Source organism: Hoplias malabaricus, chromosome 1 (genome assembly GCF_029633855.1).
Source record: "Hoplias malabaricus isolate fHopMal1 chromosome 1, fHopMal1.hap1, whole genome shotgun sequence".
NCBI lineage: Eukaryota > Metazoa > Chordata > Actinopteri > Characiformes > Erythrinidae > Hoplias > Hoplias malabaricus.
Genome location: NC_089800.1, coordinates 29,566,562 through 29,593,462, shown reverse-complemented (window position 1 = coordinate 29,593,462; position 26,901 = coordinate 29,566,562). Strand labels below are relative to the sequence as shown.

At 41.3% G+C, this 26,901-nt stretch overlaps 1 protein-coding gene across 1 annotated transcript in view; it reads left to right on the top strand.

The window, feature by feature from the left end:
• Positions 1 to 26,727, top strand: part of plppr5a (phospholipid phosphatase related 5a) — a 38,300-nt gene extending 11,573 nt beyond the window's left edge. The window contains exons 2-6 of the mRNA XM_066661672.1: positions 2,055 to 2,187; positions 5,522 to 5,772; positions 12,403 to 12,579; positions 19,865 to 19,996; positions 26,097 to 26,727. Of these exons, the coding sequence (XP_066517769.1) occupies positions 2,055 to 2,187; positions 5,522 to 5,772; positions 12,403 to 12,579; positions 19,865 to 19,996; positions 26,097 to 26,126 (723 nt within the window). The 3' untranslated portion in view covers positions 26,127 to 26,727. The remainder of the gene's footprint in view (positions 1 to 2,054; positions 2,188 to 5,521; positions 5,773 to 12,402; positions 12,580 to 19,864; positions 19,997 to 26,096) is intronic.
• The last annotated feature ends 174 nt before the right edge of the window (positions 26,728 to 26,901 follow it).

The window sequence follows — 26,901 nt, the reverse complement described above, 5'->3', positions numbered from 1 at the left end:
CACCTGACCTCAGTAATGTTTGGTGTAGCTGGATGCCACCAAATCCTCACAGCCACTTTCCAACATTTTGTGTCAAGCCATTCATAAGAGTGGACACCATTGTTCTTGCAAATAAGGTACAGACTCTGTATTTTGTGATATACTGAATTTGTATCAGTGTAACTGTTTGATTTCTCTGATTTCTTATCAGATATATACTGTGTGGCGCTATGACAAATTATTCAGTGCTCAGTGCTCCCTGTGTTTAAAGCCTACCTGTAATAGATGGCTTCTCAGATGTGGCCCAGGCCTCATTATAAAACTCAATGTGTCAGAGCCCCATTAGCAGTACTGGGTTAGGAGAGCAAGGTTAGGACCCACTGTGGGATTCTCCAGCCCAGTGCCTGCCTGAAATCAGCCACTAATCAGCTCCATTGTGTTTTTCTTAGGCTCACTCCAATTTGGCCAATGTTCCAAATGCAAATGTTTCACACTGTGTCATATTTTTCTGTCACACGGAAGTAAGAACATGTCTAAAACGAGAGAGAGTCTGCTTGAAACAACCTGCTTGTATTAGGTGTTAACATTTTTTTAAACATTTTTCTGTCATTTTTCTGAACTGTAATTCAAACTTCAAACATTCTCCCACACTTTTGTAAATATATGGTGTCCTTTGCATATTATTAAAAAACTTGCTCCCAACAGTCCTTACTGTGAATGTGTGTACAGCCCAAATTGCAACAAAAGGGACATGTGCAGCGTGTCCAAGAACAGCTGCTCATTCAGTGTAAGTTTGTCTCAGCCTTTGCAGCAGTTTAGAGAAAGCTTTAAGAAGGGAAGCATTGTGTAATATTTGAAATTGGTCATTGCGGTGGTTCCAGAGACCACCTGGAATCACTGGGCGCAAAGTGGGAACACACCCTTGAGTCGGCACTAGTCCTTCGCAGGGCACATTCACTCACACACTTACACCTATGGACACTTTTGAGTCACCAATCCACCTATCAATGTGTGTTTTTGGACCACGGGAGGAAACAGGAGCACCTGGAGGAAACCCACGCAGACACAGGGAGAACACACCAAACTCCTCACAGACAGTCTCCCGGAGTGGGTTTTGAACCCGCAACTCCAGGCCCCTGGAGCTGTGCGACTACGACACTACCTGCACTGCTGTGTTGCTATTAGAAAGCTTTAAAAAAGATCCATATTTGCAGGTAAAATGGCACAATATTTACAAAAGGCAACAGCCTTCTATGAGATTATTGACTGGTTGCAAAATTGAAATATGACTTTTGTTGGACTTATGTAAGCTTCCCATCATCATCAGCTGTAAATATCTTGCTCTCTGTCTCCTGTTGCTCATGACCTAGTCTCAGCCACAGATGCTGCGCCCACAAGTAGACTGACAGTCTGATCCCTTATGTGCACTAATCTGGCCTCACTGTCAGGATTCTGCCAGTTGCATTCTGACCTGTGACTGGTCCTTTTGTGTGCCAGTGACTTTTTTTTCCTGCTGTAGTAGGTAGTTATTGAACATGTTAAGTGGTGAAAGGTACCAGACTCTTCCTAGAGAGTCTGGCAATGTGAGAGTGATGACCTAGCTCCACCATCTCCCACTAGCAGGAGTGTTTCGCATTGCCATGTACGCCAGCAGTTCCACTACTTCAACGAAAGATTAGACTATTTTATTATAAACTTTAAAGACCAAGTTGTCCTGTTAGAAAACTTTACTACTGTACAGTGCTATATGTCGTGGGTTAAATAAAATGCTGGATGCCTTGGCTAACTTTGTTGAGATTCACAAACTTGCTGAACTTTCAAGGAGCACATGCTTCCGCCAAGACCTGTCAAGCGAACTACCTCTTCTTGTCGATCTGCTGCTTACAACACCACTGGAGTTTAACATGCCTGGGGGGAAATGCTAGCTGGACCGGTCTGCTATGCAAGTTAATCTCCTATGGTGGCTAGCACTGAGCTTGACTCTGCCACTGGGAGATCACAAGTTTGATCCCCGGTGATGCCACAGCCATCCATAACCAGGAGTCTGACGTTTTGGTTTTTGGTTCTGTTTGTAGATCACAGCCACAGAGTCAGTGCTGTTCCTGCTGCAGTACATCTCTGAGGATTTGGACAACAGAGAGAAGATTATAGTGATGGGAGACTGCTGTTACCTCAACCCACTGGTGCGCAGAACCTTCAGATTTCTCGGTACGTATGCATTCGTACAAATAAGTAAACTAGCAATTCTAAGTTTATATAGGGAACAGTTATTTATCAAGGGTAGCAGTGGTAATACCATTAGAAGTGTCTGGAGTTGAATTCAACCTTGAATTCAACCATTCAAGTGGTGGAGGTTTTCAGACTAAAGTGTGTCAGACTGCAGTTAGGATTGAACAGGACATTTAGGCTAAATCATTCATTCATTCATTCATTATCTGTAACCGCTCATCCAGTTCAGGGTTGCCGTGGGTCCAGAGCCTACCTAGAATCTTTGGGCGCAAGGCAGGAATACACCCTGGAGGGGGCGCCAGTCCTTCACAGGGCTAGGCTAAATCAGATACAACTTTATGTAATTACAAGTGGGATGACACAATTTATCCTGCGAATTCAGACAGAACTATATCAGCGGCAGTCCAGTTCAGACAGAAATCCTTTGCTACAGTTGGGTTTATGCAGAAATCTATCGTCCACAATTAGGTTTGGACAGAAATCCATCGTCTACAGTTGGGTTTGGACAGAAATCTGTCGGCTTCAGTGTGATTTAGATGTAAATCTGTCAGCTGCAGTTGAGCTACTGTCAGGTCAATAAGAAATCCTTTGGCTACAGAAATTGGGTTTAAGCAGAAATTTACTTGAATACTTTCAGCATTTGAACAGAATCATATGACCCAATTAAAGTATTTCTCAGAGTACATTCAAGAATAGGCCGAATTTTGTTGCTTACACTTGGGTTTGGACATAATTGTTTCAGGTAGTATTTCGAGTTCATATATCTTTAAATGACATGATTCAGACAGAATTTTGTCAAAATCAAGTAGAAGACTCTTTGATCTGCCTCTTTGAGGCAACCCAATATATACCTTAACCCTGAGAAATACTCATCAGGACTGACCTTGCACTGTGAAGAAGCATTCAGTGAAAAAGAGGGAACCTCTCTCCACTCTGAGAGCATCTGAAGGAGGGCGAGGGCCCTGAGCGTGTTTCAGTGGGCCGTCTTCGCTATAATTTATTTATTATTTCCTCCTGCCTCCGCGCACAGTGAAGCGAAGGGTAATAAGACAGAGTACGATGCTGAGTCGCCTCAGGGGTCTCCAGGATGAGAAAGCTCCTACGATTCCACACAGAAACGGTCGCTTTCAGAAAAAAAAAAACATATGCTTCCTTTAATTATAATCATGGAAAGGAATTATTCTTATTATTTATACATTTAAATATGATGTCATAATCCCCTGGGAAGGACTATAATATTTTATTCTGCTCTTATTAGTTCTTTCTATTTTGTAACAAATCATCTTTTGTGGCAAAATCTGGAGAACATTTCAAGGAATTTCTGCATTACACCACATCACATTTACAGCTAAAAACAGACAGAGCAGAATAAATGTATAAACACTGTGGCAGGCAGGAGAGCAATGTTAGGGCACTGTCTCCTGGTAATGCTCAGTCTAATCTAGACTAATGCTCCACTGAACCCAAGCCGAGCTCAGAGAACACGCAGATCCAATGCGACAAATGCGCAACACTCTTCCCCCAGCCTTGTAGCTCGGTTGCAAAAGCCCCACAGTCCACACTGCATTACCGAGAGCTGATACTTTGGCATCATCTGAACAGAATCTCACTGTAATGCATTGGATTTGTGTTGATGTAGTAACCTTGAGATCAGAGAATCCAGTGCTGTTCATTTTTCAGCACTTCTTCCCTATTACAATCAGCTCAGACTTCACACCACTCTTCACATAAACTCCTGCCCTGTTCTGTTACATTTATCCAGCCGGGATTTTGAGTAAACCAGAAAACGGCTGGTTGACTGTCCTCAGCAAAGGAATTTTTTAGTTGACAAACAGCTCTGATTCCAAACAAAAGCCAAAAACACAATTAAAAAACAAAATTATTTTTTGACATACATTTAAAATACAATCTGCAGTTTACACAGTAACAGAATTTTACAATCAATACACCACCAGAAATGGTCTTGTATTACATTAACTCACACTGAATGTTAGCTTATTCTTTTCCATAGCAATGACATAAAGCTTCTTAAACTTGCATACTATTCAACAGGGGACATTACGATTAGTGGTTAAGTGTACACGGCGGCACGTTGGCGCAGCAGGTAGTGTCGCAGTCACACAGCTCCAGGAACCTGGAGGTTGTGGGTTCGATTCCCACTCCGGGTGACTGTCTGTGAGGAGTTGGTGTGTTCTCCCCGTGTCCGCGTGGGTTTCCTCCGGGTGCTCCGGTTTCCTCCCACAGTCCAAAAACACACGTTGCAGGTGGATTGGCGACTCGTGAGTGTGTGAGTGAATGTGTGTGTGTTGCCCTGTGAAGGACTGGCGTCTCCTCCAGGGTGTATTCCCGCCTTGCGCCCGATGATTCCAGGTAGGCTCTGGACCCTAAATTGGATAAACGGTTACAGATGATGGATGGATGGATGGATGGATGATTAAGTGTACATACACATTGAATTGAGCACCTGGAGTCAACCAACCCACACACTGCGAAACACAACCACCCAGTCAGTTTTCTGTGTGCTGCTTAATTCAGAAAGCAGGTTATAAAACGAGCTTTGCTTGTGCAGACTTTAGATTTGCCCCGCCCCCTTGTCTGACTCTCTCCAATCACAGCGCTGGACCCATGTTTATGTGAAAGCACAAAGACGAGGTTAAGCGCGCAAAACATACCCAACGAGAGCGAAGAGCATTGAGTAAAAACAGAGAAAACAAAAATGGAGAAGAAAGAGAACCAATCGAAAATGACTTCTGTGCGCTCGGGTCAGGGTGAACAGCGAGCGGCTCATTGTCATTTAAAGGATAAGGCGCTGGGGAGATGATCCGTATGATATTTTAACTAAAGCAGGTCAGATATTTAATTAAGACTTTATAAGATTTTATAACATTATTAATAATAATAATAATAATAAACAGCAATTAACGGTTATATTTGGTAAGGGCTATGTTCAACTTTTTTTTTTTATATTTTTTTAATTAATTGTTTTTGTACATGTGAGCATTTCTAAAAGCATATACTGTGATTAATAGACACTAATTTAATGACTCTAATTATTCCAGATGAACAACCACCATCAATTATCTAAACATGTCATTTTTAAAGACATAAAACTGTCAAAGTCCTCCTGCCATGATTTAGTCTCTTCTCTTCATTGTGGGTTGTAGTTGTGCAGTGCAGATGGTGGGACAATCTGCTCCAGCTTTTACCTTCCACCTTTAAACCGCTCTTAGATAACAGCTCTTCTCCACATTAACAACTCTTCACTGACCCTACTTCTTCTGTGTGTGTGTGTGTGTGTGTGTGGGTTTTTCAGGAGTGTATGCATTCGGCCTTTTTGCCACTGATATCTTTGTGAACGCTGGTCAAGTGGTGACCGGGAATCTGTCTCCTTATTTCCTGACTGTGTGTAAACCCAACTACACGGCCCTGGGGTGTCAGCAGGGCGTCCGCTTCATTAACCAACAGGAGGCGTGCACAGGGAACGTCGATGACATCCTGCGCGCCAGAAAATCATTCCCCTCCAAAGAAGCCGCTCTCAGTGTCTACGCTGCCCTTTACCTCGCTGTGAGTAAAGTCTGTATGATTTCACGTGGCTTTTTACTAAAAAACAGTCTGTTTTTTACTGTTGCACTGCATACTTTGTTAGCCCTTTTTTACCCCGCTCTTCAATGGTCAGGACCATATTTGTTTATTTATTCATTACCTATAACCTGTAACTTTTCCAGTTCAGGGTCGCGGTGGGTCCGGACCCTACCCGGAATCACGGGGCACAAGGCATGAACACACACTGGAGGGGCCTTCACAGGGCAGCACACTCACACCTATGTACACTTCTGAGTCGCCAATCCACCTGCACTCTCAGAAAATTTGTCACTGTGTCACTTCTATGGTGGTACCCTCAAGGGTACATATTGGTATTTTTAATTAGGCAACATAATTGTATCTTATTTTATTATTATTGTTGATATTAAAATCTCCAGGAATTACATTATTTTTTTTTATTTGACACAGTTCTATAATGCAATCTCACAAATATTCACCTCTCCTTCTACCATACCTTTTTTTTCTGAGAGTGTACCAACGTGTGTTTTTGGACTGTGGAGGAGACCCATGCAGACACTGGGAAATCACACCAAACTCCTCACAGACAGTCATCCGGAGCAGGGCTCGAACCCACAACCCTAGGACCCTGAAGCGCCACCATGCCACCACATAAACATAATAGTAGTTCACTTATACGTTTTTTAAAAAAAGAATGACAATTTTCATTTCTAATACTACACTGCGGTTACCATCAAATCACAAAAGAGCAGGAGAATGTTACAATTTTGAATTACAATTAAACATTACACAAAATTTAAAAAAATGGTACACCTAATAATAAACAGTCAGAGAAAATCATCCAATTTGTCCAGGAAATGTAGGAGCAAAATAAAATCAGATAAATAAATACATATTGAATACTGTTTCCTGGACACCTCTGGTTTAGATCCAGTCCACTCCATGAGCTTAAATGTAAAATAAAGCAAGCACACACCCAGGAATGGCTCAGACCCTAAGGGCTAATGAGGTATGAGTGTTCGTTCTGTTGCCATTTCTTCACACAGCCGTTACATCCTTCAGAGACGCCAGCTTGTGCTTCAGTTCTGAGTGAACAGAAGCAGTGAGACCGGGCTCTTAACTCCCGTTTAACTCAGCGCCACCTGATCTTAGAAGCATGCTTTGTATCTCTAATTCTCTAATTCTGCCTTTCTAACCAGATTATTACGTAACATACAGTGGGTCCATCACATAGGGGAAGACATGTTTAAACTAGGTTTAAAGCTAAATCTGAGACACGTCCAGGCCACTTGGTGTCAGAACGATGGCAGTGTTGCAGTCTGAGGAATCTAAAGTGCTGTTTACCTGATGGAGAAGGTTTTAGAGGTGTTCGGGGTCTTGCACAATTTTTGTGTTCCATTTTATTTATTTATTTATTTATTTAAAATATTTAAATCATTAAATTGGTGTTTGGTGTTATTACATATTTGATACTGTTTAGTTCACAGCAAATTCTCCAGTGTTAAATCATCACTATTAGTGTTAACACTGAGAGTGTTAAATTATTACACTAACGGTGTTGACTTAACACTGGTGAATTTACTGTGCTGCTGAGCTTTCTGTGCGATATTTAGTTACATTATGTAGTTATTATATTTAGCCTCAGCTGTGAGCAGGAGAACCTCTAAAATATGAATGGCCGTGGTACACCAGGACCAGGACTGAGAACCACAGATTTAAAATGTAGGAGCTGGTTAGATGAGGCCTCATGTTTCTGACAGCAGAATATATTCCTCAAAACCTGTTTAATCCAATACTAATCATTTCAGATTCAGTTCAGAGGTCTAAGGAGTGTAATGGGGAAATGCACTTGTCTGATTTATATGTTTGTGAAGCGGAAGAAGGCCACACTGCAAATATAGACAAGGCAAGGCAAGTGTATTTATAGAGCACCTTTCAAGCACAATGTCCATCCAAAGGGCTTTAGAGAAAGAGTAAAATGAAAGAACAGAGACTTTAAAACAATGAAACAAAACAGTAAAATGATTAAAATTTGAAGATACATTATTAGCAATATATATATATATATATATATATATATATATATATATATAATTACCATGGGATGAAACAAGAGCACCTGGAGGAAACCCACACGGACACGGGGAGAACACATCCGGAGCAGGACTTGAACCCACAACCTCCAGGACCCTGGAGCTGTGTCACTCTGATTATTTCTTTGTTGTAACAATGCTTCTTGGCTATAAACATATACAGTTGGAAAGCCTGTTAATTTCCCTTTATGGGACATGGCCTTCAATTTGGAGGTACTTGGCTAGCTCCAAATACTGCTGCAACCTGGTTTTGCGGAACACCAACTTGAAGTTGCCCTATCGCATGGGCCCTATCCATATCAGTTAAACGTTGCATGCTGATTCTTGGAGCACACGCCTACTGACCACTGTAGCAGGGCCCATGCTCACAGGTTGATTGGCAGCACCTGGGGAAACCAGAAGCTCAAAATAAATGTCAATAGCGACAACAAAATAAGCTGTTTGGCAAAGGCAGATAAGATACAGCAAATTTTTCATGGGTGTAACCCACATACTCAGCTCAAAAATGCTGCTCATCCCACAAATGTATGTTCCTTACAAATGTGGCACCATATAAAAGGGAAATTAACAGACTTTTCAATTGCCAAGAAGCATTGTCACAACAAAGAAATAATCTACCAACACACAAATTTTCTTACTTTTTGTACTAAGTTTATATAAAATAGTTGGCAGAACTACTTGTTTTCCCACCTAGGGGAAAACAGGTCTTCTCTCTTGAGGGAAGATAGAACGGTTACTAGTCTTTCTTCACTACAGGTCTTCCCTCCTGAGCTTGTATTTAAGGTCTTGGTTTGTATGAGACGGTAAACACAGCGTCTCTCCAGATCAGACCAGGTGCTGGGTCTCAGGTGTTCTTCATTCAGTTCAGGAGCACTCAGTGAGTATTTCTGGGGTTCAGACATGTTTCTGAAGGCAGGGTGTGTGTTCATCAGGAACATCATCAGTGTTCGTCATGTGAGTTGAATTTTCTTTTTCTAGACTTTTCAACATTGTCTCTTCCGCTTGAATTCTAAATGCAGATATTTTAGCAATTTATTTGTTTATTTATCATTCTTTTGGTTTTATGTGAAGCACCATGGACCAGGTCAACTTCAACAAATTTAAAACAATACAAAATTAAAAAGACTGTTAAATTGCAAACAAATATAAGCATCAAATAAGTTAAAAGAGTAATAAAATATACTATTTTATACTACGTATACACCTCTGGCTAACAGCTGGCATTGTGCATTTTGAATTGTTTTGACCTTTGACTCGTGCAGTTGCATGCATTTTTTATGAATGTACAAACAAAATGTGTCCACCATGCCTTAAAGTATCTGCATTCAGTCATTACTAGAAGCATTTTAAATCTGGACTTTCTGTAGACAGAACATACCATAATAACTCTGGACATCTAAGGGTTAAGGCTCAGAGTGGCCCGTACCGGCTTTGATCAAAGCAGGAGCACAGCACTGAGGGTATATGGAGATGATGAGAGCGGCCATTTATTCACCCTCCACTTTCCCTCTGTCGTTTTTGTTTGAGCAACATTTCAGTTGTTGTAGAAATCTTTGTCCACCCAACAAGGCAGACGCTGGCCAGGGGCTACACTCTGGACTCTGCTGAAATGCTTTCAGAGATGATAATTCCCTAAAGCACGATGGTAAAAAGGGTCTTATTCTCTCTCCTCTCACACCCTGGAACATAACGGATGCCCAGGGAGGGTTCAGTCTTGTCCTGAGACCTTCTGAGAATAGATTTTCCTGCAGCACACCAGCCAAAAGTCACCAATGACAAAGGTGGGCTTAAAGGATATGAGATCCTCTGGCAGTGGTCTGTGGAACAAACTTGTGATAATGTCAGAAGTATGTTAAAATAGCAGGTGTCTGTATACAGAATATGGCCAACAATTTTTGGATGCCTGCTTATCAAGGTTCCCTCTAAAATACAGGGTATTATTCTCATTATTCTTTGTTTAGAAGAAGGCTGGGGGTTAATAGACACACGGACCACAACTGGGAAGAAGACACAGGGAGTGAAAGTTAATGAAAGAAGTGCTGTATACTCCCCCATGCAGCACTGATTATACTCTTCGCGTAAATAATGTTTTCACGATGAGTGGCAGAGACGATGTGGATTCAGAGGAGTCTTATTCTAATACCAACATCCAGAGGGGCTTCAAGAGGGAGAGAGTCTGAGAAAAGCACAAACTGGACTCACAAGCGAGGGAGTCGATGGCTCCTATGACAGTAATCAGGTGACTAATGTGGACATTGAACAGAATTCCTGTTGGAGTTATAGAGAACAGAGGAATTAGAGATTGACAAAGAGAAGGAGGCTCCAGGCCTGTTTGCTTTGTTTAAATACCCACCACCTGCATTTCATTATGGTCCCCACAATGTAAATGATGACGTATTAGAGGCGATATACACTTTTTATATCATTCAGAGAATTTCTTCACCATTTTCTGCTCTCAGTTTATGTGCTGGAAAAAGGTCTGGTGTTTGTATGTAGCCCTGGCTCTGTAAATGGGAAACAATGTCTCTGTCACCCTTGGCAACCAACGTGACTACTGTCTGTTCATACCAGTCAGAGCCCGCTTTCACCACCACTGTAAGGGAGCCTGCTTCTGCTGCTGTGTTCGCTGGGAGTGCCTGTCTCCACTTTTTACTGCCCCGCATCCTGGTGGAAATTGCCTGCTTCTGCTGACCCTGCTCTGCTCCCCACAGCCGTTGCCATTCTGGAGTGACGCTGGTGGAGAGTGCCCACATCCTCCGCCCCCGCTCTGCCCACACAGTGCCACACAAACACAATGCAGCTGTCCGCTACTTTAGCGTTGTTTTCCCTGGACCTGTCTGTTCCCTGTGTTTTTCTGTGCCCCTTCTATTTCTGTGTCGTCCTGTTTATCTTCTGGCGGAGAGTACTTTGTGTGTTACTGTATATTGGTGTCTTTGGAAAGTTCTATAAACGGGCTTACTTAAATGCTTCTGGTTTTGAAAAGCATTTGTAAGGCACTGAAGGTGGGATCTCTGGTGGATTGGGTGAGACACTTAAGTTTTGCATTAGGCTTTGAGTCTGTGTAAAAGGCCCTGATTAATTTTTTCAGAAGCTGGTTCTTTAAAGTACAAGCTCTTTAATATCAAGCATGAGATATCAGCACATCCAGAAAGGGCAATGTCAAAGTTTTAAAAAATGTACAGCTGCATAAAACCTGGTTTCACTCCAAAACTGTCCCCATCAGATAAACTGCACTTCCATCTGTTATCTTTGAGAGGGTGGAGAACCTCTGGCTCCACTCTCATTCACTTCAGATCTGAGCACACAACTGAATGTCCATCTTTCCACTGGGAGGAGAGCAGCTTAACACTGGGTCTGAAAGGATGTGGAGTCAGAGAGAAGAACCTAGCACTGACAAAAGGAAACACACACAAGGACAACTGCAGAATAAATGTAGAAGCTGCTGGTGTTCTCAGAATGATGTGCATTAATTAATTCTGTAGTGTACATAGTTAAATATATAATATATGGAGCAAATTAAACATAGGAACTGAAATATATATAACCATCAAAGGACAGATATTTAACCTTGTGCCCTCAGGTTCTATAAAGACAAAGCTCTCTCTCTCTCTCTCTCTCTCTCTCTCTCTCTCTCTGTGTGTGTGCGTGTGTGTGTGTGTGTTTATCTGCTTTATCAGTCATCTGAGAGATGTAAACCTCTTTCTCTCTGCCTCTTTCTCTATCATTCTCTAATCCCCCCTTTCTCTCCTTCTAGTCTCTTATTCTCCTCTGTATGACCCCCCTCCCCCTGTCTTCAAGGTGATTTTGTAGGTACTTAACAATTTTCAGTAACCTTACACAAAGCTCCAAACGGATGTGCTTGTGTAGTGCCATTGCTAACAACTAACCCTACAACTAGCCTTAACCCTAAACTTAAACCCAAAGATTTAGAAATGGCAATGTTATGTGCTTGATTAACTGTACTTAACCCTAAACATAAACATTACTGTAAACATGAATGTAAACTCATACAATATTAGAAACAGCAGTGTTTTGTGCCTGTAGCGCTATTGCTAACAGAGAACATTGTGTTTTTCTTGTTTGGAAACCTGGCGAGTAGCTCATTTATTGAAGATAAACTAAATATAAAATATGAAGGAGCTAAATGCACAAATATTAGGATAACCTGGAGCGTGCAGTGAAGCAAAATGTGTTTAGAAATGGTTAAAAAATAATTACAGTGATGTATCAAGAGCCGATTTATAATCACATAGTTGATAGCACTACAAAGGTGAATTTTTTTAGTGACTTCACATTTTCCCTCCCTTTATGTTTCTTACTGTAAATCTTGTGCATGGTTGTGCTTCTACACTTCCTTTGACATTACCCAGAAGTGTAAACATGAGACAAGAAACCCAGAGTTCACAGATGTTCAGAGGATCTACGGAAGCTGTTCTCTGAATTCTCCAGAATAAACATGCTTTTACACAACAGCAGAGATCAAGCAGAGTGTAAAGCTGTAGTAAATAAAAAGTGTGTCTGTGCTGGTGTGTTTCTGCAGATGTACATCACTTGCACAATGAAGGCCAGAGGCACACGGCTGGCCAAACCCCTGCTCTCCTTAGGGCTCATGTGCTTGGCGTTCCTGACGGGAATTAATCGTGTGGTGGAATACAGGAACCACTGGTCAGACGTCATCGCTGGCTTCATCATCGGAGGAGCCATCGCCGTCTTCATGGTGAGCTTCATTACAGATGACCACTGTCACTGTGTAGTGTTATACACTCTCAGAACAACTGGCACTGGGCTTGTCCCCTCAAGGATATGTCTTTTGTTACTGTCAGTGCCAGGAGTTGGGGGCAAGGGGGGTGGTCTGCTTGTGCTACCACAGATCCAAGAATTATGATTTTAAAAATAACAGTGAGTAATCGTTAAACCCAGTCATATTTTTTCAGTTGTGAAAAAGAAGAGAAACTGAAGAGAACTACTTTTAAAAACCATCCTGTCTTGTTCCCTGAGGACAGGGACACTGAGATTTCCCAGATGAACATGTCACACCTGGGATTCAGTGCTAGCTGTGTTCTTGGGTCACAGAGGAGACAGGACACTGTGCAGATTTATACAAGTTCAGACTAAACATGATTATGATTGAGAACAACAGCTAGCTCAGGGTCAGGGCACTTGTAGTTCTGCAGTTAGACCGTAGTCCAGCTGTTGCGCTGCACATTTTTCCTGTATCCTCCTGTTCTTCAGGACCCCCACAGAGCAGGTGTGATTTGGGTGGTGGATCATTCTCAGCACTGCAGTGACACTGATCTGGGGGTGGTTTGTTTGTGTTATATTGGAGTGGATCAGACACAGCAGTGCTGCTTAAGTTTGTAAACCCCTCAGTGTCAATGGACTGACAATAGTTTTCTAGTTGAAAGTATCAGGCCAGCAGCTTCCTGTGGCAACCGATGGAGGACTACCGCAGACTGTTGTACCCCACCCCTTCAACAGGGGTCACTGTGACAATTTGTTTATTAATGTCCTACAGAGAAGGAATGCCCTACAAATAATTTACAATCACTTTGCATAAAGCAGCTCTAACTGAACATGAGTAATCCACGCGGTAGCATCGTCAGCCTCGGTCTTTGCATTTACATTCAGACTAGGTGTGTTTAAAGTGAACAGGTTTGCTGTTCTGTGAGTAAATTACTGAGTTTTTTAACAATTGGTAAAGGCTCTCTGACCGCAGCCATGTCCAGTTGAAAAACAGTGGAATATTCTGTTCTTCTGTGTAATCCTCACATGAACAGTGATGCAGCTCTTTGTTCTCAGGTGCTGCTACTACGCCTGGCTGGAACAGACACATCTGCTTAGACTCTCATGGCCAGAGACACACATGTGAGGCCATGAGGCTCCGTTTCTGCACAACACACAATATTTCGTGGACAAATAAGTTTTAAAGCGTTTTTGGTGTCAAATTTAATTGTATTTAAAAGTAATTTTTTTTGTCACTTTATCGTGACTGTTTCTTAGAATTAAATATGACAATTGTCATTTACCATGCTCCTGAACTGGATCAAGTGGAAAAGATGAACGAATGAATAAATGAATGAATGTATTAATACATAATCCTTAAATTCTCCAAACCAAAACTCATAAGAACTCATAAGAAATGCAATAATCAATACATATTCATTTCCAAACTACTTCATTTTTAGGTTATATTTGTTGAATAAAATCACAGCTATTCATTGTTCATTCATTGTCTGCAACCGCTTATCCAGTTCAGGGTTGCGCTGCTGGTTCAGAGCCTGCCCGGAATCACAAGGCACACCCCGGAGGGGGCGCCAGTCCCTCACTTAAAATCACAATTATCATTTTTGTATTATACAACAGGTACCATAGAAATAAATAAAGATTAATGGATGATGCCATAGCAACCATCTGGGATACCACAGCATGGAATAGCCGGTCTCAGTAGATTAATATTTATATATGTACATCGTAAGGTCTCGTGATGTCCTAATGTACCTATATATGTCATACTCTTTCAGTAGTATCAATACAGTCCTCCAGGTTTCTCCTTAATCCCCCAAACTTACAGTAAAGTGCGTATACTAATCTCTTCTGTTCCCTGTAGTGTGGTTAAGGAGAAATAATTCAGGGATCAATGATCACACAAGAAGGCAATATTAAGATCAGATATCTAAAGAAACCCAGTGTTTGCTGTTAGACGCTGGTGCTTTAAAGAAGTGTCGATATCAAAATCAATATTATTTTCTAGATAGACTAAGCCACAAGGCACTGACCTTGGCCTGTCTCTCATGTCAGCTAAATGTCTAGCAAGTGTAAATGCAGCATGATGTCAAGAGGAAAGGTCAGATCTGGAAGAAGTCTGTCCTTTAATTTACCTTAGTTTAGGTTCATCAGCTGGGAGACAGCAATGTTATTAACGGGCTCAGTGTGGAACGTGTGTGTTCCCTCTTGGGGCCGGCTCATGAGGCTGTGATATACACTGACCTATTTCTCCAGCTGGAGACGAGGGGAGGGGGTGGACAGTCTGTGTGTGTGTGTGTGTGTGTGTGTGTGTGTGTGTGTGTGTGTGTGATATAATCAAACATAACAGCATCCTAATGTCGCATGGCATCCACTCAGTGGCAGATTTAGTTGTAGGAGGAGAGGAGATGTGAGCATATGTTTACAAGTGTACATGCCTGTGTGAATATATATATATATATATATATATATATATATACACACAGGTGCTGGTCATAAAATTAGAATATCATGAAAAAGTTGATTTATTTCAGTAATTCCATTCAAAAAGTGAAACTTGTACATTATATTCACTCATTACACACAGACTGATATATTTCAAGTGTTTATTTCTTTTAATTTGATTATTGTAACTGACAACTAATGAAAACCCCAAATTCAGTATCTCAGAAAACTCGAATATTACTTAGGGCTAATAAAAAAAATGGACTTTTAGAAATGCTGTCCAACTGAAAAGTATGAGCATGTAAGGCACTCAATACTTAGTTGGGGCTGCATTTGCCTGAATTACTGCAGCAATGCGGCGCGGCATAGAGTCGATCAGTCTATAGCACTGCTCAGGTGTTATGAGAGCCCAGGTTGCTCTGATAGTAGCCTTCAGCTCTTCTGTATTGTTGGGTCTGGCGTATTTCCTCTTCCTGTTCACAATACCACATAGATTTTCTATATCAGTTTGCTGGTCAGTTAAGAACAGGGATACCATGGTCCTTAAACCAGGTACTGGTAGCTTTGGCACTGTGTGCAGGTGCCAGGTCTTGTTGGAAAATGAAATCTGCATCTCCATAAGGTTGGTCAGCAGCAGGAAACATGAAGTAGACGGCTGCGTTGACCTTGGACCTCAGAAAACACAGTGGACCAACATCAGCAGATGACATGGCACCCCAAACCATCACTGACTGTGGAAACTTTACACTGGACCTCAAGCAACGTGGATTCTGTGCCTCTCCTCTCTTCCTCCATACTCCGGGACCTTGATTTCCAAAGGAAATGCAAAATTTACTTTCACCAGAGAACATAACTTTGGACCACTCAACAGCAGTCCAGTTCTTTTTGGAAATGAGAAGCTTCTGACGCTGTCTCTTGTCAAAGAGTGGCTTGACACAAGGAATGCGACAGCTGAAACCCATGTCTTGCATACGTCTGTGTGTGCTGGTTCTTGAAGCACTGACTCCAGCTGCAGTCCAGTCTTTGTGAATCTCCCCCACATTTTTGAATGGGTTTTGTTTCACACCTCTCCAGGGTGCGGTTATCTCTATTGCTTGTGCACTTTTTTCTACCACATCTTTTCCTTCCAATCGCCTCTCTATTAATGTGCTTGGACACAGAGATCTGTGAACAGCCAGCCTCTTTGTAGCCTAGGGGAGAGACTCAGGAACAAAAATACCCAAATCTTACCTAGTGTCCCTTAAAGTGGAATGGAAATTTTGAATAAGGAACAGTCTAGGACTAGTAGCACTGTCCTAAAATCAGTGTGTGTGTGTGTGTGGGGGGGGGGGGGGGGGGGTTGGTTTCCTACCATTCTATTAAAGTTATATAGTGCTATTTCTGCTGTGCTGAGTTTGGAGTACCAGACAGAATGATTTTGAAGCTGTAATTGTAAGGTAAATATACTCCCCACTGTTCCTTTTAATGTTAATGGCAAACAATAAGTTTCCTGTTGTCTTTTTGTTTTGTTTTTGTACGTATCCTTTGTCTAGTTGTAACTTTCTTAACATTTTGTTGTTCTTACATTTTTGCCAGGCTGCCATTGTAAATAAAGTTTAAATTTAAAATAATAATAAATAAATAATCATAGGGAAGGTCTTAGGGATGTTTTCTGTGGAATGCCTAAATCAGTAAACATGGGATAAAATGAGATGTTCTGAATCTGGCATTGCAGTTGTGCCGCCCCCTCCTCTGAGTCTGTCCAATCACAGCTCTGCACCCATGTTCATGTGCGAGAGCAAAGACGAGGTTAACCGCGCAAAGCAGACACAACTGGCGCTGAGAAATTTGAGGACTGAGAAGAAAGAGAACCGAGCAAAAATAGATACAAGCCAGAGCTTCTGCTCCTCAATGCTGTGCAATTGGGTCGGGGTGAACAGCAAGTGGCTCATTATCATTTAAAGGAACAGGTGCTGAACAGGGTTGTTTAGACAGGGGGAGCACTGCTGTGGTGCTTGTGGTCACAGACATTTCATTGAGACCCAGAACTGTGTTCACTTGTGAAAAAGGGGTGAATATGTGCCCTTTAACTATAGTAATGCCTCAGTAATGCATGACCTTCAGTGACCTACTGCTTTAAAATATGCGCGGAGGCAGCTGTAATTGTAATTGAGTTGTACGTATTTCATTTGTTTTAACATCTTCCAGGGCAGAAAAACCAAGAACATGGAGCTCAAACCAAAGCAGCCGCAGATGGTAAATGATGCACTGGCGGAGGATGAATCGCTGCATCTTTTTAAATTCAGCAGCTGACCACGGGGCTTTTTGGCCTGAGATGACATCCATTTAAACTCATCTTTGGCTCTTTGTCGCGCAGCGCTCTAATGTTGCCCATATTGTCCCTGTCCCTTTGAAAATGCTCATTTGGCCTTCATAATGGATGATTGTGCCCCTGGAAAGTCTTGCACACTTCCCCTCTGAGAAAGCAAGAGCACACAGTCATTTAGAGCAGCTAGCCAAGCGAAGTCTACCCTGTCAAATATGAGTTACATAAACCATAAACCATCATTTAGAGAGGAGCTGAGGGTTTCTCTCGCAGAAAAACTGCCTCTGGCACTTTCTGGAGGTCTCAGACCCCTCTTACTCTCTCCCTCTCTTTCTAGTGCTGTCACTATGAATTACAATTCTGTCCAAGTAGGGTACTGATTATTTTGATGAACATTTTCAGCTAAGACCAAAATTCAGGACAATTCTGACAAAACACATAGCAGCTGACAATAAAGAAACATATAAAGTAAATAAACAGCATAATATAATTGACTCAAATGGTTTCAGTACATTATGGGTGACAGTATGTTTCACAAAATCCATCATCCTCAGCTACAAGGGACCACACAGAATTACATAGTGTACCAAAGCTGAAATGGTGCAGCTGTTAAAGCTTCTCATTCGACCTAAAATTACAACTTCCATCAAGGGGATGGGAGGAAGTGGGTGGTGGTTTCCTACCCTCCTCCCAAAGTTACATAGTGCCGTTTCTGCCATGCTGAGCCCAGATTAGCAACAACAGAGGCTCTGTTCTCCCTATTACAGTTAAGTGAAGCATCATAATGATTTTGAAACTGTAATTAAATAAAAACATCAATATATATTCACTTTTCACTTTTCTGCTTCAAAATTTGGTTCATGACACTGTGGCACTGAGAGGCTTTTAAAAATGTGGAGAGCAGCTGCGCAGTGCACTCCAACACTAAATATATTCCCACGACTATATTCGTAGACTATAGTTTATTAGCAATCCAAACTCGAGAAGAACAGGTTTACCTCACTGCTGTTCCTGCAGCTCAGTCTCGTGGAGTGCTTTTCCTCTTCATTTCCTGAAGGATAGTTTCTCGTCATCTTCTGATGATACACAAACTCTCACTAACATGAGACGAGAGGGCCTTTGTTCATTTGCAGGGCCCTACGCAACATTCATAGTGAGCGTATAGGGTGGTCCAGCTCTGCCTGCACAAAAACCTTCACAAATGCCAGGGTGGTTCTATGCAAAACAGTTTGTAGAAGCATGTGATTCCTGACACCAAAATATTTCAACAGACTCACAGAAAATGGATGTATGTTTTTTTTGTGCTGGGAGTGTTTAAAGGTACAGTAGAGAATCACATGGAAATACAAAAGCATGCAAAAAGTGAGTTTTGCATAATATGTCCCCTCTAAGGTATATGAAATACCTAGTGTTCCTTTAAATATTGGACCAGTGGCTTTCTGGCTCCTAGGGATAAATATTTAAAGAGGGATAACTGGAACCTTAATCATCATTGCACAGCAGTACAATGAAATTTGGTCTCCACATTTAACCCATATGCAGCAGTGAACATGCACACACACACACAAACAAATGTGCAGCCATTTCAGTACTTGGGGAGCTGTAGGGGTTTTGATGCTTAAAGGAACACTTAAGTGAGATTTGATATTTTTGCTACTGGGCTTCCCTTACAGTTGTAGAGTGTAATCCTTTTTAAAACAAACAAACAAAAAAAAAAACTCTGCTGAAATCAGTGGGGTAGTTTACTACCCTCCTCCTAAAGTTATATAGTGCAGTTCCTGCAGTTCTGAGCCCAGAGTAGCAACAACAGAAAGTCTATTACTGACCCTATTACAGGTCAGTGAAGCATCTAAATGATTCTGAAGCTGTAATTTTAAGGTAAAAATACTACCTAGTGTTACTTTAAATGAATAATTCTGTTATTCATTCATTCATTATCTGTAAGCGCTTATCCAGTTCAGGGTCGCGGTGGGTCCAGAGCCTACCTGGAATCATTGGCCACAAGGCGGGAATACACCCTGGAGGGGGCGCCAGTCCTCCACAGGGCAACACACACACACTCACACACTCTTACGGACACTTTTGAGTCGCCAATTCACCTAACAAAGTGTGTTTTTGGACTGTGGGAGGAAACCGGAGCACCCGGAAGAAACCCACACGGACACGGGGAGAACACACCAACTCCTCACAGACAGTCACCCGGAGCGGGAATCGAATCCACAACCTCCAGGCCCCTGGAGCTGTGTGACTGCGACACTACCTGCTGCACCACCCCTAATTCTGTATATATAATCAGAATTCTACACTTTTTTTTTTTTTTTTCTAATCGGCTTAATCTCAAACTTAATCTATATCTACACACAAGTGCCATAATCTTACCAATGGCTAAATAACTATTATATCAATACATCCTTTAATTATGTTTAACTGAGTAATAGTAACAGTTCTTCTTTGTGTGTGTGTGTGTGTGTGTGTGTATGTGTTGTGATGATGTGGGATCTTTTTTAAGGTGGTCTGCGTGGTGAAGAACTTCAAAGGGAAGCCTCTGCTGGGAGAGATTCCTCCAGAGGAGAGTGTTTCCAGCGCTCCTGTGCTCGGCCAGCCCAGGACAGAGCACATGGGGAAGTACATATCCTCACAGGTATTCCGCCCCCAGCCTTGAAGTAAAGCTGGCTTTCCCTTGTGGCCCACTTTCATATCCCCCACGTTTCCGAACTGCCGGGTTATTTCTGATGGAGAAGTGCGGTCTGATCTCCACGGTGTTCATTCAGAACTCTTAAGAAGTAGAATGCCGCTCTAAAGCTGACAGAGTAATTAACTCTGATCAGGTAGAGCAGCGAGAACAGAGCTTTTTTGACAGCACAGAAAAAGAAGTGGGTTTAAAATGTGCATTGATTTAGCGCTTGGTATAAACGCACCATCCAGGGACTGTGAAGGTGATTTATTTTTTCACACGGTCAGGAGAGAGGTTTACTGCTGCAGGTAGACTGTAGTTTATTTATAATATCCCATTCAACATGTTACCAAACATTATAATAATCTACTAATGTGAAAATTACACAAGTCTACATGAGTCACACAGTATCAGGTGTATTTTAACTGTAGCTTAGCAACTCACCAAAAACTCACCACAGCTTATAAATGCTTGTCTCAATTTTCTTTTAAAACAGAGTACTTTAACTAGTCATAATATATGTCCCCTATAAGACAACACAAGACATTCCATATGATTATGCAAACACTTGTACTGTTTACTGTTAGCATTTAAAGGAACACTGGGTAGTATATTTACAAATAAAATTACATCTTAAAAATCATTCAGATTCTCCACTGGGCTGTTATAGGGAGATTATAGCCTCTGTTGTTGCTACTCTGTGCTCAGCACTTCAGAAAGTGCGCTATGTCACTTCTGGAGGAGGGTAGGAAAGCAACTCCTTTCCCCCACAATCTTGATTTCAGGAGAGTGCAGTAAAAATTAAGAACACTTCACAACTGTAGGGGGGAGCCCAGTAAGAAAAATACTAAATCTTTCCCAGTGTTGCTTTAAACCAGGTGGTAACGTCAGAGCCATCAATCAGTGACCGTTTTTGTTGAAATGACCTATAATAACATTCAGTTATGACTTTTCTTTTTTAGATCAAAAGGGATTTTCCCTTTATTTAAACTATTTAATAAGATGCAAATGAGGTCATTCCAACTGATGTTAAAATCACTGTTTAAAAAAAGTCTTCAAGGTCAGAACACAAGGTCAGACTCTATTACTGCCCAAAGTTCTGAGTAAGTGGCGTATCAGCAACACTCGAAAAATCTGAGTTTTTCTACAATCACAGGGTCACAGTGAAAACAAGTAACGAGGCACAGGAGTAAATGTGTAGATGCAGGTCTTTCATTTTAACAAGAGAATCAGACTGAATGAATAAACAAGCGAAGGTAAGGAAACACTGTGATGATTGTGATGATGAAGGCTGGCCCAACACATCTCCATCTCTCTGAAACACCTCACCAAAGACACTTCTTTTAAAAAGACTTGACATGAACAATTATGAATTGGAAACGGGTTGTTACCTATGTCATTTTAGGAGTGGCAGGGCGCGGGTCTCGCAGCGTTTGTGGTTCTGAGTGGACTGGGGGAAATATCTGGTGCAGGGGGGATCCAGTGAACCTGTAAAAAAGGAAAAAAACATTGATCAATACATTTTGTTATATGATTGAAGTACTATACTTACCCAAAACATCTGGGAATGTATGCATGCTTCGAGATCTAACGTTCCATTCCTGACTCTGTATTACCTCTGTCCACCAACAAGGCGCTTCCCAAAAAGGTACCTTCAGACCACCCAATCCACATTACCACAAACACTGTTAAACATATTGTCACTGTCCCATCAAATACATGTATCTCCATTTTTATTTATTTATTTATATTTTGACCAATTTTTGAGCAATAGAAATGCTCCAAAATGACTTGGAATAAAATCTTTTTACACTGTCAATGTCTGTTGAAATTTAAGAAGGTGCTATTTTGGAGATACATATTTTTCATTGGACAGCCTGAATACATAAGCGGACAAAAAAATGTAAACAACCAGAAAGATAGACATAGAAAATAGAACAAACCGGAACTTGGTGTAAACAGAGAGAGAGAGATGGGGAGAAAAGACAAAACCACATAGCATAGCTACACAAGGACAAGATGAGCACATGGGCCATAAACAAAAACAAAGAAGCACATGGCGACAGACACTGAAGGAACAGAAATATAAAGAAAACCAAGACGAGACAAGGAAGGGTAATGCCAAATCCTGATACACTAAATTTGCATTTTGTATTACAGAATGTAGTCCACTTGTTGCCCTGGATACTTTGTTTTACATAGTTATACATTTTTGTTTGGTTACATAAACCCCCCCACAGAGCCGGTATGGTTTGGGTGGTGGATCATACTCAGCGCTGCAGTGGCACTGACACCACGTGATCTGTTAGTGTGTGTTGTGCTGGTGCGGGTGGATCAGACACAGCAGTGTTGCTGGAGTTTTTAAAGCCCTCAGTCACTGCTGGACTGAGAAAAGTCCACCGACCAAAAACCTCCAGCTGACAGCGTCCTTTGTCACTGATGATGGACTAGAAGATGACCAACAAAAACTACGCAGCGACAGATGAGCTACGGTCTCTAATTATTCATCTACGAGGTAGGAGTGTCTAAGAGTGGACAGTGGTGTAGAAGCTCTCAGATATTAGCACTGTGCTGAGGGGCTAGGAGAAGGAGGGCCCACATAGAGAGAACAAGGCCATCCAAGGCACATGTTACATTTACATTTTTATGCTAATTTCTGGGTTTTGTCCACAGAGCTGTGAAATTAGAGCCACACAGAAGAAAAACACTCTGCAGCCACAGGCAGGGAGCTCAGAGGATGTGGAATATGGCTGAAGCAAACCTAAATTTGGTTCTCCAATGATTCCCTCAGTTGATTTATGCGCACTCTGAGTATTCCTAGCATTGCTGCTTATATTTGTAATTTTTATATCACTATAACAATGTCTGGCTTGAAATATGGCAGGAATTTTGGGCTCCCTGTAAAGGTCCTGTGAAGGCACCTTGTCTCTTGGACCTGCCACTACATTAAAACCTGCTCATATTTCATAACTAGCTTTTATAGCTTCCCACTCTTAGCTTGCACTTAACCTCACAGGACATATGCACAGAGAGCAGTGTCTTTCATTTAAGATGGAAGTAGGCGTTTGTGATATCTCTCATAATTTTACCTTTAAGGTGCTCATGCATTGAAAAAGTTAATCTAGTTATAGACCTATTTCAAAATTGCCTTTTTGTCAAAGGTCTTGGAGAAGGTTGTCTATAATCAGCTATATTTACATTTATCAGAGAACAATATTCTGGACGAGTTTCAGCCAGGTTTTAGGGCCCATTCTAATACAGAATCAGCCCTTCTTAAATTAACTAATGACATTCTGCTTAACCTGGATTTGAACCCTGGATGCTAGATCTTACCTCCGCTTTTGGTACGGTTGATAATAATTTTTTTGTTAAAGCATCTCAATACAGTGGCAGGGATCCATGGGAGAGTATTAGCATGGTTCTCTTCCTACTTAAAAGACCGTTCCTTTGCTGTTCAAATAGGAAAGTTGATTTCTTCTTCAGCTCCCATTAGACATGGTTTACCACAGGGCTCTATTTTGGGTCCTATTCTATTTTCATTATATCTGGTACCTGTGGGACAAATCTTCCAGAAATATGAAATCTTATATCACTGCTATGCTGATGACACTATTTATATATTTATATTTACCTTTGAAACCTGGGGATACACTCTCTTTAAACATATTGTCTGCATGTATGAGTGAAGTCAAGCTTTGGCTAACTTAAAACTTCCTCCAGCTAAATGAGAGTAAGACAGAGGTTGTCCTATTCAGCACCTCAGTAAATATCCAATCTACCAATGATAACTTGAGTTGCCACACTGCGTAAAAAATTTAGGAGTCATTTTTGATCCAGCTCTTAAATTTGATAAAAAATTCATTCTGCCGTTAAATCAAGCTTTTTTCAACTGAGACACATTGCTAAGCTTAAACAAAATTGATCACTTAAGGATCTTGAGATTGTTATTCATGCTCTTATTACATCTCTTCTTGCCTATAAATTTATATACATATACATTCCTTTTATATAGGGGTCAGTCAGTCTTCTCTAGCCCGTCTGCAGCTTGATCAAAACACAGCTGCTTGACTTCTTACTGGCACTAAGTAACGTTACCATATTCCTCCAATCTTGGCTTCCCTACACTGGCCTCCCTTCCATAAGGTACAGGATTCAGTTTGAAATCTTACTGTTTTCAAGGCTCTTAATGGTTTGGCTCCACAGTATATTTGTGACATGATAAGTCCTTATAATTTGCACAGGTCTCGTTGGTCTTCTAAAAAAATGCTGTTAAAAATCCCTTACTGTTATTTAAAACACAAGGGTGACCGTGCATTCTCTGTTGCTGCTCCGACTCTGTGGAACTTTTTACCATATGGTATCTGATCCATGTCCTCTATTGAACAGTTTAAATCCTGTCTTAAGACCTATCTCTTCTCACTTGCTTATGACTGTGATTAAATATCTATCACTCTCATTAGCCCCAGTTTCAATTTCATCTTACACTTTTTTACTTTTGATCAGCTTTGGCTATTTTAAATGTGCTTATAAATAAATTGAATTGAATTAATCTGTGAATCTGGAGCCCACCTACATACACACACACAAACACACACACACACACACAAGTAACAAGACCCCCAGACTTTTGTGATCAGCCTAAGTCAGAAAACTTGGGATAAAACAAGCCATTCTTATTCTGCTGTGATTCTGACGTCCATTGCAGAGACTTTAGAATGGTCCCACCCCCTCATTGGAGCCTGTCCAATCCCATCATTGGAGTCTTGTTTACGTGAGTGTGCAAAGACGAGGTTAAATGCAGCAAAACAGACATAATGAGTGCAGAGAAATAAGAGCACTGAGTCAAAACGGAGAAGAAAGAACCGAGCAAAAATGGCTAAGAACCAGAGCTTCTGCTCTACACTCCTCATTGCTGTGCGCTCGGGTCCTGGGGAACTGCATGTGACCCATTATCATTTAAAGGAACAGGCGCTGAAACCTGCCATTCTGAACAGGGGGAGACAGGGGGAGAACAGGGGGAGAACACTGCTGTGTAGTTTTTAACCTTGTGGTATTTTGACCAAAGCAGGTAACGAACATATAGTGCTGTACAGTAACTGGGCTGTTTTTTATGACAGTCTCACGGACTGATTCTCGATCTACGATGAGCAGAGCTGTATAGTATCATGTAAAATTTAGAAGCTCATACTCAGCAAAACTGGTGTGTGTGTAAGGTGGACAACAGTGTCCATAACCTCTAACCTGTGTCATCCCGTAGCCACGGCTCATCTGTCCTCGTCATTTGATGAATAGCTCAACCTGACTACTTCAAATTAATTGGGCATTCAGAGGAGGGTGGTCTAGAGGGGCTACAGTGGGCAGTTCATCAAGATTATCAGACTGTTGAAGACATACTGTATATGTCTGCTATGCTTGGCTTGTACCCACTCTGTCTCTGCTTGCTTCAAGGCTGTGTCATTAATCTTGAGAGTGGTTAGGGTAGGGCTGGGCAGTGTAGTGATATTTATCGTTATTGGGTGGATATCAGTAGGACCACTCAGTCAGTGATCTTTTTATTAGCCGGTGTTATATTCCATTTTAGTCATGGCAAACTGGTGCAAACAATAAGCTGCTGGAGCTCAACATGCTTAGAGGAGAACACTAACTATGCCACTCATGTCATGTCTTGCTCAGTGATGGAGGGAGAGGGACGTCTTTTAAATTAAGTAGAGTTCCTACCCAGAATCACTGGGCGTATGGCAGGAATGCACTCTAAAGTGTTTATGGACCATGGCAACAAACGGAAGCACCCAGAGGAAACCCATGCAGACAGAGGGAGAACACACATCACAGGGGTTTAAAATCAATATTACGGTAGTGCTTTTAAGTATTAACAATGAGGCTAAAAATATAAACTATGATAAATAAATTCTAAGAATGACTAAAAGACCACTGACTTCAAAGGCTGCTCCCCTTCTAAAACTACTGTGCAGACCACAGGGCGAGAGACTGAAGAAAGAGAGAGTTGTGTTTATCTGTTAATCATGCTTTGATTATCTGTTTGTTGTGTTTTTTATTTTCTTTCCAGAGTCCCATTACGTATGCTGAGGTCACATGACACTGAAGAAGCAAAACCATCCCAAACCCTGTGGAAAATGTTGCTGCTCTCCTCTGTGACAAATGACTTTCAGTGCAACATGAATCTGATGGATTTATTTTCCATGAATTTCCCAGTTTTTCTTGGCCATGTTCTAAAGTCCTGCACCTTAGTGTAGACACTGCTGTCCTTGTCTTGTTCTTCTGACCAAACCTGGTGCATATTCCTATTTTTATAAGAGTGATCTCATTTTGCATTCCTTTAAATGTGCAACAGGTGAAACTGAAGTTGCAAAGCAGATTTGCTCTGTTAACATAATTTGTGTTTGATGTAGCATTGGAATATTGCTGCTGTCAAGTCCTACTCAGAATAAGTTACGTTCTAATACTCACAAACTGCAAGAACGTTTAAAGTCCCCAAATGTTGTTCTTGCTCTGTCCCTAAAATAATGAAGGATGCATGGTGACCTCTCAAGAACATTTTTCTGGAGAATAATCCATTCATTGTGTTCTTGGTATTCAGAAGAAGCCTGTGTCTAATGAAAAAATTGGAGTTGGTCTCTAGTGCCATCATCCTGTAATTACAACACTTTCATTAGGACTTGAAGGCAGCACATATGTATGTTTTTATTCATTTTATTTTTATTTGAATTAAAATTCATACCACGTTTAAATGTACCAAGATGGAATGAGCGTTTTTCCTTACCACATGGAAATGCTACTGCAGATAAAGGAACACCAATTAGGAATTCCTACCCTCTTCACACAGTTACATAGTGCATTTTCTGCAGTGCTGA